General features: G+C 43.0%; 1 protein-coding gene across 1 annotated transcript in view; it reads left to right on the top strand.

The window, feature by feature from the left end:
* CCDC184 (coiled-coil domain containing 184) overlaps nucleotides 1–1,485 on the top strand; it is a 1,926-nt gene extending 441 nt beyond the window's left edge. Inside the window, exon 2 of the mRNA XM_006755568.2 lies at nucleotides 2–1,485. Within this exon, the coding sequence (XP_006755631.1) occupies nucleotides 2–242 (241 nt within the window). The 3' untranslated portion in view covers nucleotides 243–1,485. The remainder of the gene's footprint in view (nucleotide 1) is intronic.
* Nucleotides 1,486–11,532: the final 10,047 nt, after the last annotated feature.

Here is an 11,532-nt window from a genome sequence, read left to right as displayed (position 1 = left end):
CCCAAGAGCCCGAGACCCCTCCGCCTGGGATGGAGGACAGCGGTTTGCTGGATCGCGACCCCGAGGACGAGGAGGACGACGATGAAGAAAAGGAAATGCCCAGCTCCCCCACACCCACGAGTCCCTTTGAGCGCGCCGACAGCCCCTGCGCTGGTCTCCTTGGGGGGGACGGGCCACTTGTGGAGTCCCTGGATCTCCCCGATATTACCCTGCTGCAGCTGGAGGGCGAGGCCTCCCTGTGAGGGGACTCCCAGGGGCACCGCTTTCCCGAGCTGGCGTTGGGTTTCCGAGTGCATGACGCGAGTGGACTGAACAAGCGCGGTGCAGCACGCTTCACTCCGACCGCTGCTCTGTGGATCAGGCAGAGAGAGAGAGAGAGAGACTCCTTGAGGAAGGATTTATAGGGTGAAGGACTTTGGGAGCATCGAGAATTCTTTCTGCCTAACCAAGCCAGAGACGTAGCAAACTGCAGAAAGGTGAGGTTCCAGGAGAGGATGCGCTCATCTCTGGACTCCCATCCATCCCCTCCCCTGTCCTTCCGCCCCCACCCCAGCCAACAGGAGAACCCCTGAATTGTGTAAATAAAACTCTGCTTTTTCTATTCTGAAAAAGGACTTATCCAGGACTACGGCAAATTGTCTCCAACGATTTACCTAGAAATTAAAGAATTGGGGTATTCTGTTCTGGCAACAGAAAATTTCCCCTTCTGCTGAAATCCAGGATATTCAGCGCTCTGCAGAAGCCTCTCCCCTCACAGATCTTTGCGGCTGCTGATTGGTAAAGGAGGCTTGAGGAGGGAACTGCAGCCCTAGAAATCTAGGAGAATGGGGTTCCCAGGGCCCCTGGCTGGGAGGAGCTGGCTATGAATGTGCATGAAGACAAAGTAGCTCAACCTCTCTAGGATTTTGCATGCAGAGCGGATCCTGCTTTGTCGCTGACTACATCTGGAATTGCTTTTTCCACTCGCTGGGACTTAGAGAACAAAGAGCCGGCTCACAGGCAGAGACTTGGGGGTGCTCAGCAACAGCCCAGATTTAGGGGACATTTGAGGGACTTTTGGGGGCCACAGCCAAAAACTGTCTCTCTCCTGGCTACACCCGCTTATCTTCAGTTCCTTTTCCTGTCAATATGTCCCTGCCCTCTGCTTCTCGGTCTTGCCTCCATTATGTCTTGTGTGTGTTATGTGTGTCCACTTGTGTAGTAGTATGTGAGCCCTGAGGGGCAGGGCTTGTGGCTCTGGTGTTAGGTTCAGGGGGCTTCAGACCCTTCTATGAGCCCCAGGCTGTCATGGCGCTTTCCGCTCTCCTTCCCCCTTTCCTCCCACAACCAGGGCATGGAGCATGTGGCTGTCCTGAGGTTCTTAACTGATGTGCCTCCCTCCTATCTCCTCCAGTGGTGACTTTGTGTGCCCTTCCTCCTCCTCTGTGTATTCCTTCTCAATGCTTTTCTTGGTGTTAATCTTAATAAAGAGGCGTCATCCCCCTCCTTGCTGACTGGTACCAAGGGGGTGTCAGGGTTGAGCTTAGTGGGAACTGCAGGGACCATGCCTTCCCTCCTCTCTCCTTGCTTCTAATTCCAAGGAGTTGACCATACCTGCCCTCGTCAGGACAGGCATTGCCCACTCTACCTGCTCTCCCTTCCATCCTGGACGTTGACCTCCAACTGGATTGGGAAAGGCTAGGGTATGTGTTAAGACTCCCAAACCAACAAGGATTTTTAGTAGCCAAAACTCCAGATGTGCAAGAGACTTCTTTTCAGTGAAGCGCCTAGCCCCCGAGTCCTCGAATGGCATGATGCCTGTTTCATGGGAGGGCTGGGGAGGGGGATTGTTTGGGAGGGATTGCTGGGGATCTCTGTGAGCAGAGTGACACATCACAAAGGAAACTGCAATAACTGCCTCAGGCCTCTAGTGGGGAATGCCTTACCCCAGGGAGCACAGACTGACATGAGCTCTAGTCAGCTCCCTGGGCAATGGGGATTTCCCAAGGCTGTCCCAAACAAAATTTAGAAGGATGAGCTGCGTTGGTGTGTGTGTGTGTGTGTGTGTGTGTGTGTGTGTGTGTGTGTGTGTTCTTGCTGCTGGTTGCTGTGGAGAGGCGGAAAAAGCACCAGAATCACAGATCTGGGCTTAAATGTCAGTTCCGACGCTGAATGATTGCCTGAGACTTAGGACAAAAAGTTTGGGGGGAGGAAAATGTCTAAGGCTCCTGGGAATTCTGTGCATATAGTTTTCTTATATGTAGTTCTCTTGGAATGGGGAGGGGGTTGTGATGACTGACTCCTCTGGGAAAACAAAACTACCTAGGGAAGGTTCTAGAAGTTCTCTGTTTATATAATCTTTTTTTATCTAAAGAACTCTTATCCTTCAGGATCACCAAGTAAAGGGGATAGTAAGATTCTGACATGGACCTTTTTGTCACAAATGTCATACAGTTATGGGCCGAAAAGGATAGGATGACCAGAGGAAGCCCCGAGTTGTACAGTGTTTGGGGAACGTGGGCTGGAGCCTTTAAGGAGGGCAGTTAAAGTATATTAGTGAGGAAGTATCCCTGGGAAGAGGCTGGAAATGGGATCCTATTAACATTCCAGTATTTAGTACCATTAACAACAATGATAGGTATCCTTTATTAAGCCCTTACTGTCTGCTAGACACTGCCCAATTTTATCTCCCAACCACTATATGAAGTAGGCACTATTATTATTTTCACTTAACAGTTCCAGAAACATATTCCAAGACTTGCTCACGGTCACAGTGCTAGCACTTGGCAAAACCAAGACGTCAAGAACCCTAGATTGGAACCATGCTGCTAATTGCTCTTCGGAAGTCTAAGAGTCCTGGAAAGGAGATACTGTTAGTCACATTTTATCTTCTCGGTTGGAACAAGAAATTGCAGCTCAAGCTTTGGTTAGTGACCCTTCTCAGAGTCCAGTGAATAATACAGTAATGACACCAAAAAGATGGCCTTTTAGACCCTCCCCTTGAGAGGAAGATGTTGATGCTTCCAGACACTCCCTGCCACAGCTCCATTTTTGTGCCTTTCTTGTTCCCTGTAACTCGGATTCTTCAGAGTCTAACATGAGTCTCAAGACAGCATAGAATCAATCTCTGTACAAAGTTCAGGTTGAGCCCTGTAACCCTGACTCCATTTTGGTTCCCCTTCCTATGCCCATTGTCATAAATAGGTTATTAGTTCCTTAGCTCAGGGCCTCTTAGAGGTTCTCCATCTATTCCTTCCAAGTCCAGATAGATAAAAATCTCCCCAGGAAAAGCAAGTCTGCACTTTCTTCGGTCACCTGCACCAGCATCTAATAGGGATCCAGCACAGGTTGGTCTGCCACCTCCTTCTTCCTCCCTATTCCCCACTCACCTCTTGCATTTCTCCTTTGAATGGTCCTAATTAGTGAGTTTCAGGTGTGATTCCTAGTCTGGGACACATGGATGGGGTCACTATTGAACTTCAGGGGATCATAGCCCCTTGAAATTTAATGCAAAACTCATGTAAGTATGAAAACTCTCTAGAGAGAAGATCTATTATTTAAACTTAATTATTTAAGAGAAGAATTAAGTTTAAAAATAAGAATCACTGAGCTAAAGGGTAATGAAACTTTTTTTTTTTACTCAAAAAATACCAAAGAAGAAATGATTCTGTCTGAACTGGTGTTGTATTGAACTGGCAATATGCCCTTCCCTCCTGTGGACTCTCAAGTGTTTCCACTGAATTGAAATGTTCACATGAATCTGATTACTCACAGCCTACTAAACAAATTCAAGTTATATTGGCACCCATTAGAATGTGCTAAGGATCTTCTAATACTTTCACTCTGCCAGAGCACTGCTGATACATAGAAGTGAGGAAATGATCCTCTCCATAGCTTTGTGCTACACTTCATGTCTGGGCCCAACACAACACGGAGTGTGATTCATCACAGTTCTTTCAGTTTCTGGCACTCCTGTCTCTCAGTGGTCTAAGGGAAATCTCTCAGGGTTAGCTCAGTTTCAAAATGCAAACCCATACAACTATGTAGAAATATGCTGTAACTCTAGCCTGGTACAACTAAAATCTGCTCTAGAGAAACAGTTATTTCTCAAAGACTTGCAAACTTCCCTCCTACATAAATCTGCAGGTTTTTAAAAATATATTTTTAATACATTTTTAAAAATTGATTTCAGAGAGGAAAGGTGAAGTAGAAAGAGATAGAAACATCAATGATGAGAGAGAATCATCAATTGATGGCTGCCTCCTGCACACTCCCTACTGGGGATCGAGCCCAGCAACCCGGGCCTGTGCCCTCACCCAGAACTGAACATGACCTTCTGGTTCACAGGTTGATGCTCAGCCAGGGAGGCACACCGGCGAGGCTAAATCTGCAGTGTTAGGTGTGGCCTCAGCACCACAGAGTGTGGTCTCTGCTTGATACGTATAATGAAATGACCCAGAAATTTTCTCAGAAATAAGGAACAGTTCTTTCCCAAACATGTTTACGTCTATATTCCTTGCAAGACAGAAAACTGCTTGCATCTTTGAAAAGGCAGGTTTTCCTAATCATCCTTCCCAATCTACATGCCTAGGAATAAAAATTCAACCAAGATACTCAGCTACAGTAAAAAATGATATAGGACAAAAAGAGTATCCTTGACTCTTTTATCCCAGCTACCATCCCCCTCTCCTCCTTTGTCCTCTCCACCCTCCCTCTCCCTTCTAGAATGTTTCCAGAGGTGAATTCCCTCAGAGAAGCACAGCCTTTCTGCTTGGAAGCGCTGTGCTCATAGAGCAGCGGTTCTCAACCTGTGGGTCGCGACCCCTTTGGGGGTCGAATGACCCTTTCACAGGGGTCGCCTAAGACCATCGGAAAACACATATATAATTACGTATTGTTTTTGTGATTAATCACTATGCTTTAATTATGTTCAATTTGTAACAATGAAAATACTTCCTGCATATCAGATATTTACACTGCGATTCATAACAGTAGCAAAATTACAGTTATGAAGTAGCAACGAAAATAATTGTATGGTTGGGGGTCACCACAACATGAGGAACTGTATTAAAGAGTCGCGGCATTAGGAAGGTTGAGAACCACTGTGAGGGAAGCCTGCTCTGTAAATAATGCTGTTATGGTGCCCCCTGGTGAAGAACAGAAACATTACAAGGGGCCCCTCCAAGTGATTTATGCCTTTCAATTCAGTGAGGACTACCAAATGCTTACTAAAGGCATGGCTGTCTGCCAAGTAGTGGGTGGTGGGGACAGAAGAGGAAATTAAATAAATAAAATGTATTTGAACAATATAACAACCAATTGTAATAAACTGGTCTCCTCCAGCCTTTTACACACCGATAATCCTAAAGATTATTCTTCCTAAACACACACAGCTTTGAGAATTCGTTCTCACAAAGGTCCCCCTTATATCCTGAATTAAATATAAAATCCAGTGGTTGGGGGAAGTCAAAGTCTTCCCTAGTAAGGCCTGGCATACCTTTTAGCCATACATTTCATTTCCCAGGTACATTTTCTAGCCCCTGTCTCATCAATTGGAAGCCCATATCATCCAGTCAGCTGTAAATGATTCCCAGGGATATTCCAGCTCTTTTAATCTCTGGATAAGTGGATTGGATGAGGCCCCCTAGCCCTTGACTTTATTTCTCTTAGTCTTCCCAAGTGCCGTCAGAAATAAATCTCTCATCCAGAAAGGGACTTCTGCGGCCTTGGTCACCAGCACCAGCGTCCCATGGGGGCGTCCGACAGGCTGCTTTCCCTCTTTCCGCTTTTATGCTGCCTGGAAATAGGACAGCCCCAGAAATAGCATGCAAGGCTTTTTATTATGAATGTGTGCTTTTCTTTCTAGGAATAGGGTTCATAGCTTTCATCCAATTCTTACGTCTATAAAGCCAAAGACATTAACAAACTCTGTAGTCCAAATATGCTATTCGCCATTTCCCAGAAATGCCCACTTTTCTGATCTGATTTTTTGCTCATTCTCTTTATTCTTCCTACTCCATTCCATCTCTGCCTGTTGGAATCCTACCCGTTCTTCGGTTCTTCGAGGTCCTCTCAACTGCCACTTCCTTCACGGAGCCTTTTCTAATGTGATCTCTTCCTCCTTTAAATGCCCGAATCTTTTTGTTTGTACCTCTTTTGGGGACAATTGTTATTCTTTATGTGCTTGTTATTCCCCCTTCCAGATTATTAATATCTTCAGAGATGGAACTGCTTTTCTCATTTTTATAGTCTCTGAAGCCCTATTTTATTGACTTTAAGGCACCATTGATTGTGTGGCACATCACTACTTTAGAAAATAAATTAAGGAAAAAATACTGCCAGTTAAGCTATTACTATGCTTTCTTATTACTTATATTTTACAATTTCACTCCTATTTAAGAGTTCATTCAGATTTATTTTTATTATCACTACAATGCACATAAATTTAACTGAATGCCATTATGGTATTCTTATAATTTCCTTATATTTAGCCCAACACTTCTGAATTATTTATTGATTCAGAGTTGTTGATATCTGTACTTCTCCATGCATTCATATTTTCTGGGTCATTATCCTGTATAATAAAAGCCTAATATGCTAAGAGACCGACCGATCGTTCAACAGTTCGACCAGTCACTATGATGTGCACTGACCACCAGGAGGCAGACGCTCCGACTGGTAGGTTAGCTTGCTGCTGGGTCCAGCCTATTGGGACTGGGCTAGACGGGGCTGGACACGCCCTGGAGCCCTCCTAAGGTCCCTCCCAGGCTGATCATGCACCAGTGGGGTCCCTCAGACTGGCCTGCACCCTCTCGCAAGCAATCTGCTTGGGGGATGTCAGAGAGCCGGTTTCGGCCCGATCCTCACAGGCCAGGCCGAGGGACCCCACCAGGCCTCTAGCAGTATTAATAAAGCAGCATTTCTTAGAAAGAGCTCCACTATTTTCTCTCGGAATTTCTTCCAGGCCACAACACCTATTCTGTGAGTTTTAAAGCTGGGATTTTTAAAATCTTGCCAGAAAATGTTCAAGGAAGATGTTCAGACAAGAAGCAAGTCTAATATTCCTTCAAATGGTCTTTAAATGGTTAATTAAATGAAACATCAAGAGAGTATAATTTTCCATCATGCCACATAGAATAACAACTAGGCCCAGGCATGTACAGGCAATGAATGACAACTCTGTCATAACTGCTGCTTGTCCAACAAGAATTGTAAGCTGAATTGATTATTATTTATAAGATATACCCCATTTCAGAGATGTTAAAATGTGGGTGGTGGGGATGTCTGGAATCAATTAAATGAGCAGCAAGGGACCTTTCTCATAAACAGAAAATAGGTATTTAATTGAGTCATAAATATATCAACGAAAAATTACAGGACTTTAGAGCGAGGAATAAACCTCTTAGAATCTTCAAAAATGCCATTGCTGAAAGAAACTTTAGTGATGCTGGTATAGCCATTTTATATATAACTCAGATGTTTGAGGAGACTTCCCATATCTCAGAGATCTGATTAATTTGGCCCAAATTCAATTTCCAAAATCTGGGAATTCCACAGCATTTCATACAATTTCTACAATGTCCCATGTTTGGTTTTGCTTTTGTTTCCCTCTGTATGCACACCCGAGTCCATGCAAACCGCCTCAGCTGACTCCTTATCATCTCTAGGTCACATGAAGCAGCCCTTTCACTGGTTTCAACAAGGAATATAACCCTACTAGGCATTTTTAAAGTTTTGCTGTAGACTTGAATTTTAAAAATAAGAGAAGGGAGAGATCACAAGGAAAGTTCCCATTGAAGACTTTATGCCTTTCACAGGCTCTTTCACCCTGTGCTTCCTATACTCTCTTCCTCCTGCCTACTCGAAGAAAGTGAACAAATTCTTTCTCTTACTCCAACAAAAATAGTTTCTCTCACATTTAATTCCCTGGGTGGGGGAAATTTACCTTATTTATATTAGTTTATTTAAAAGTGGCTATATATATGTATATATATCTATATGATAATATTATTAAAAATATAGCCTTCTAAGAGGATTTACAGTGAATATTTCATTTCATATATTTAAAGAAGTAGATGGGGTGACTTACCCAAGGTTGCATAGTTGATGACAGCATTAGGACCAGAACTCTGTCTGTCTGAATTACATAGATCAGTGGGTTCCCCTCCTATTAAATGGTACTGCACCTTACTCTGCTAGAAGTGGTTACAGTATGCTAAGGAAAGCCTAGAGTGGCTTGGATTCAGCTTTGGGAATGAAAGGGGAAAGCCAACATTTCTTTTAGAGCAGACAAACAATTCTTACAAGCATGGTGATAAAAGACATCCTAGAAGGGAACCATGAATGAGTCAATCCGCCAGCAAATATTTACCACCTGCCTACTGTCTCAGGAGAGGGATGAGGCACTGGGGCAGACTCCAATAAATCATGGTACCTGCCCTGAGTTGGGACAGAGTGCTTTTCAGAATATTGTTTTCTGTTAGCATTGTTCACTAAATGAAAAGCATTTGAATTTTAAAATGGGAATGGTGTGCGTGTACTGGGGACCACGAGGTGGGGATGACAAAATGAAATGGAGAGGACAAAAGTTTAAAAAATGCTGAAAAACTCCACAAAATTCTATGCTACAGAAGACATCAAGTATGACATTGGGAGAAAAGCAGCAGCAGAGGTGGTATCCTGTAATTCTCTGGAAAAAAAGTAAGTAGAAAGAGGTTGGGGGGAAAAAGTACTTATCGCCCCTATACCAATGCACAGACTACAGAAATAAACAAATAGAACTTGAGACTTTATATAATGAGAAAATAAAAGCTCACAGAAATAAAGAAACTTGGAAGGATGGGAGTCATGCCTGAAACATGCAATGAAAAAGGTGCTGTACATTGTCCCAGAGAAACAGACCTGGGTTCTTATGTAGACTGGGAAAGGATTGAGGATTGTGTGGCACACGCCATATGTTTGTGGGGAACTTTCTTCTGAGACAGAGCAGCTTCTTTGCTGGGATCTACAAAAAGTCAGCCCTTGCACTCAGCATGTCCACATTCAAAAAGAAATGGGAAAAGGGCAGGGAGGAAAGGAAGGAAAGCGACAGAAGTAAGTAAGTAGGAGGAATAAAATAAAAACAAAAGAAAATAATGGGAGGAAAGTCAGAGTAGCACATTACATCACAAAGAGTCTTATATGGGATTATATATCCTTGAGAGTGGAAACTAGAAAGGAATTATTTAGGTGAAGATAAAAGAGAAGAAAAGAAGTTATATCGTTGTAAAAATCTGTTAGAATCTGCAAAACATAAACTGGATTATAGATCCCAGGAACAAATAAATGAAATTAGTGCAAAGCCAAGTTCTAGGAGTGAAGGGAGCATTGACTTAATGTATATAATCCTTCAGAAGGAAAAGGATGGCAGGGCAGAGCTGCAATTCTGGATCTAATTCTGACCCATAAGATGGAACCGATCAGTAAAATGGGAGTGAGGAAAATCTTGAGAGAAAGCAACTATGCCATTTTGGTTCTTCCTGATAGTCAAGGGGATAAGGTGACAGATATAAGAAGACTGACTTCAAAGAGTTAAAAGATATAATTTTCATAGCCTGAAACTCTACGGGGCGGGGGGAGGGGGGGGGAGGCTCAAGGAAGATGGGATTCTCTTAAAAATGAAATTCAGCCCTAACCGGTTTGGCTCAGTGGATAGAGCATCGGCCTGTGGACTGAAGGGTCCCAGGTTCAATTCTGGTCAAGGGCATATACCTTGGTTGCGGGCACATCCCCAGTGTGGGTTGTGCAGGAGGCAGCTGAGCGATGTTTCTCTCTCATCAATGTTTTTAACTCTCTATCCCTCTCCCTTCCTCTCTTGTAAAAAAATCAATAAAATATATTTTAAAAAATCAAAATATATTTTATTGATTTTTTACAGAGAGGAAAGGAGAGAGAAATAGAGAGTTAGAAACATCAACGAGAGAGAAACATTGATCAGCTGCCTCCCGCACATCCCCCACTGGGGAAGTGCGCGCAACCCAGGTACATGCCCTTGACCGGAATCGAACCTGGGACCTTTCAGTCCGCAGGCCGACGCTCTATCCACTGAGCCAAACCGGTTTCGGCAATAAAATATATTTTTTTAAAAAATTGAAGTTCAGTGAGTGCAATTACGTTGGCATCCAATGAGGAGGAATGGATGGAATGACTACAGGGACCTCTCCAATGAACTCAGATTTAGAGATGCCAGGCAGATACAGACATATCTAAGAGGGTAGTGGACATATTTCAACACTTTCAAAAGCACAAACCAAAAGGCAAACCTGAGGAATTTGATTACAAAACAAAGATTTATATTCTGTTAAAGGAACCAGAGACAATGCTAGTAGGCAGACAGTAGAATGAAGAAAGTATTTGCTTTGTCTAAAACTGACAAGTATGTAACATCATCCTAGAATATACATGGAACTCCTGCAGTTGAACAGGAAAAAGACACCAACTCAATCGAAAAAAAAATGCAAAATAAATCAACAAGCAACTTATAGAATAGGAAAACGCTAATATGCAATGGAAATTTAATCAAAAGCATTAGTAATCAAATGCAAATTAAACCAATAATGAGATATCAATTTACAACAAAATTAGAAATCTAGATCATTACAAATATTTTCAGGAATGTGGAAATATAGAATCTTGTGCTGTTGAAGACTGGTTCCACCACTTCTGGAAAGCAACCTGGCATTATTTGGGCACATTAAAAAGAGTCATACACTAGAGCAGCGGTTCTCAACGTGTGGGTCGCGACCCCTTTGAGGGTCGAACGACCCTTTCACAGGGGTCGCCTAAGACCATCGGAAAACACATATATAATTACATATTGTTTTTGTGATTAATCACTATGCTTTAATTATGTTCAATTTGTAACAATGAAATTGGTCACCACAACATGAGGAACTGTATTAAAGGGTCGCGGCATTAGGAAGGTTGCGAACCACTGCCCTAGAGCCAAGCAATGCCTTTCCTACGTAATACAAAACAGATTATATACAAATTCAGAAGGGGCCAATACAAGGATGTTCTTGCAGGGTTATGTGTAGTCCCATGGAGATGGAGGCAATGTGTGTGCTCATCACTGGAGGAGTGGGTGGGTACCATGTGATGAGTGTACATCATGGAATACTAGGTATCAATGTGAAGTAACAGATTAAATGTCAGCATCTGGCAGTAGGGATGGAGATGAAAAAGAGTGCTTAGTGAAAAAAACTAAGAATGAGACGTAGCTTGGAATACATTTAAAAATAGATGCCTACTAAACTTTCCTGAGAACATATTTAAACAGAAATAACACATTAAGCACATAGGAAAATTGCCTCTGTGGGAGGGCAGTGGTGATGGGAGTGGAGATAAAGTGTATAAAGATTTAAAAAGAAAAAGAAATGAAGACATAAAACAAGAGGGCCTTTCCTTGCAGGGACCAATAATGGTGTGTCATGAACTGAAGAGTATGATTATCTCAATCCTTTGAGGTACAAAATGTTCAAAATAGCATAGCAACACAAACACAAATAGAACCTG

Source organism: Myotis davidii, unplaced genomic scaffold, assembly GCF_000327345.1.
Source record: "Myotis davidii unplaced genomic scaffold, ASM32734v1 scaffold290, whole genome shotgun sequence".
Classification (NCBI taxonomy): Eukaryota; Metazoa; Chordata; class Mammalia; order Chiroptera; family Vespertilionidae; genus Myotis; species Myotis davidii.
This window is presented reverse-complemented; position numbering and strand designations above follow the sequence as displayed.